The sequence below is a fragment of the Nothoprocta perdicaria genome, unplaced genomic scaffold (assembly GCF_003342845.1).
Source record: "Nothoprocta perdicaria isolate Ctin4 unplaced genomic scaffold, notPer1 scaffold_209, whole genome shotgun sequence".
NCBI classification, from domain to species: Eukaryota; Metazoa; Chordata; class Aves; order Tinamiformes; family Tinamidae; genus Nothoprocta; species Nothoprocta perdicaria.
The window spans coordinates 853,999-855,776 of record NW_020455305.1 but is presented as its reverse complement, the minus strand read 5'-3'; the positions used below and the strand labels follow the sequence as shown (position 1 = coordinate 855,776).

Below are 1,778 nucleotides of genomic sequence, written 5' to 3'. Positions count from 1 at the left end.
ATGGGATATGCTGTTCACCAGTTCAAGGCTCTGTTTTGGAAAAATTGGCTCTGCCGTGTGAGGCAACCGGTGAGTTTTAGGAAATTATAAAGAAAGATAGATATATATATATGTGTATGTGTGTATTTTTTTTAATCTGCTAGAAAGAGTGAATCTGTGTTTCTTGATTTTCTTTTTTCACTACTGACTATTAAAAATGAGCTGGCTACCAGTGTTCTGTTTTTGCCTTTTCTAATTGTTTAAAACACAAAGGTGAGTTTTATCTCTAAGATGGCTGAATATAACAATGCTCCCCAATTTGCAAATGAGACAGGAAAGCACATAAAATTTTCTGAAGAGTCTCAGCTTCCCCGTTAATTGCTGTTAGACATTCCTGGTGCTTGTAGCAATGGTGAGGATGAAAATGGATTTCTCTCATGTTTTGAGTCTTGCTGGTGCGGTAATGAAGCTTTTATCACTGAGATCAAAATCTAGATATGGGGAATGACAGTATGATGTCTTTAAATTACATATACTTTTAGATTTCCTTTCTTACCACTCTACAAAGCTTATTTTATCCTTTAAAATTGCAATATGCAGATAAATGGACTAGCTGCTTTAAAATAATATGCTAATAGGAGATGAAATGTCCTTGTTTGTTTTAACTGTGATTGACATGTGATTTATTTTTTTAGACGGAAGGATAGTAATTCTCTCAAGTGAGCTAACTTTTTTTGTGCAAAACAGATACGTTAATGTCACTACAATTAACTTTTTGTCATTGATTTCCCACATCTGTGATATTTTGGAGATTTGCAAAGGGGCATGTTGGCTGCGTCAGATAGGATCATCTCAATTAAATAAACCTCCAGCTTTTCCTATCAGAAATCTTCCACTTAAACATATCAAAAACTTATGATTTAGAGATTTACTTCTTTAGGTGATCTTTTTTTTATATATAATATTTATTTAAGGAGGGACAGTAATAGTTATTTTTTGGTGTTGTCTGTGGAAGTCCTTCCCTATGTGGCATTAGATGATATCACATGCAGTGAGGGGTAGGGGGGCCATAAATGACACTGTAGCTTTTCTGTATACAGCAAGTATTTTGACTCAAATACAGGCACCAGCTTATTAACATGGTCAAAGGCAGAGTGTGTAATAGCAACTTTGGACATCAGTCCGAGTTTGAGATTTCAGTTGTGTAGAATGTACTTTCACACTAATTTTCAGAAGTTTGAGCTTTCTGAACTATGGATTCTGGGAGGTCAGGACAAACATACTACCATGTATGTCTACATGGTAGAGTAGACATAGTCTACCCTACTGCAACTGTATTGTTTAAGTTTAATATCACTGCATTTCCTAGTTATATTTTTTAATTTAAGAGAAATATTTTCCTGTTGAGGTTAATGTTTATGTAATTGTTACCATCTAAGTTTGCCGCTGAGACAACACTAAGGCTAAACAGAGTACAAAATGCAGTTCCTAAATGCGAGGAGAAAGGGGACACGAGAATAGCATTGTCTCTCACTCTTGTTCCCATCAGTGCCCCGGCAAAGAAGTGGCTGAAGGGGCTCCTGTTCTTTAGCATTCATTTTCTTTGACTCTATTCCTGTTGGGGCATGTCTTATTTGAACACATTTGCCTTTTACAGCACATTACTCCCCACCTCTAATGGGAACAGCTTGCTAAATAACATCATTATTACTTCATTGTGCCCTCCCAACGATTTTTACTTCGACCCAACCTGTTATTGTTGCCTCTTCAGTCTCCTCCTCAATTCTTGTAGTTACCCC

At 36.3% G+C, this 1,778-nt stretch overlaps 1 protein-coding gene across 1 annotated transcript in view; it reads left to right on the top strand.

Annotated features, from left to right (window-relative positions):
• Positions 1–1,778, top strand: part of ABCA13 (ATP binding cassette subfamily A member 13) — a 183,414-nt gene continuing 181,636 nt past the window's right edge. The window contains exon 1 of the mRNA XM_026038381.1: positions 1–69. Coding sequence (XP_025894166.1) covers positions 1–69 — 69 coding nt within the window. The remainder of the gene's footprint in view (positions 70–1,778) is intronic.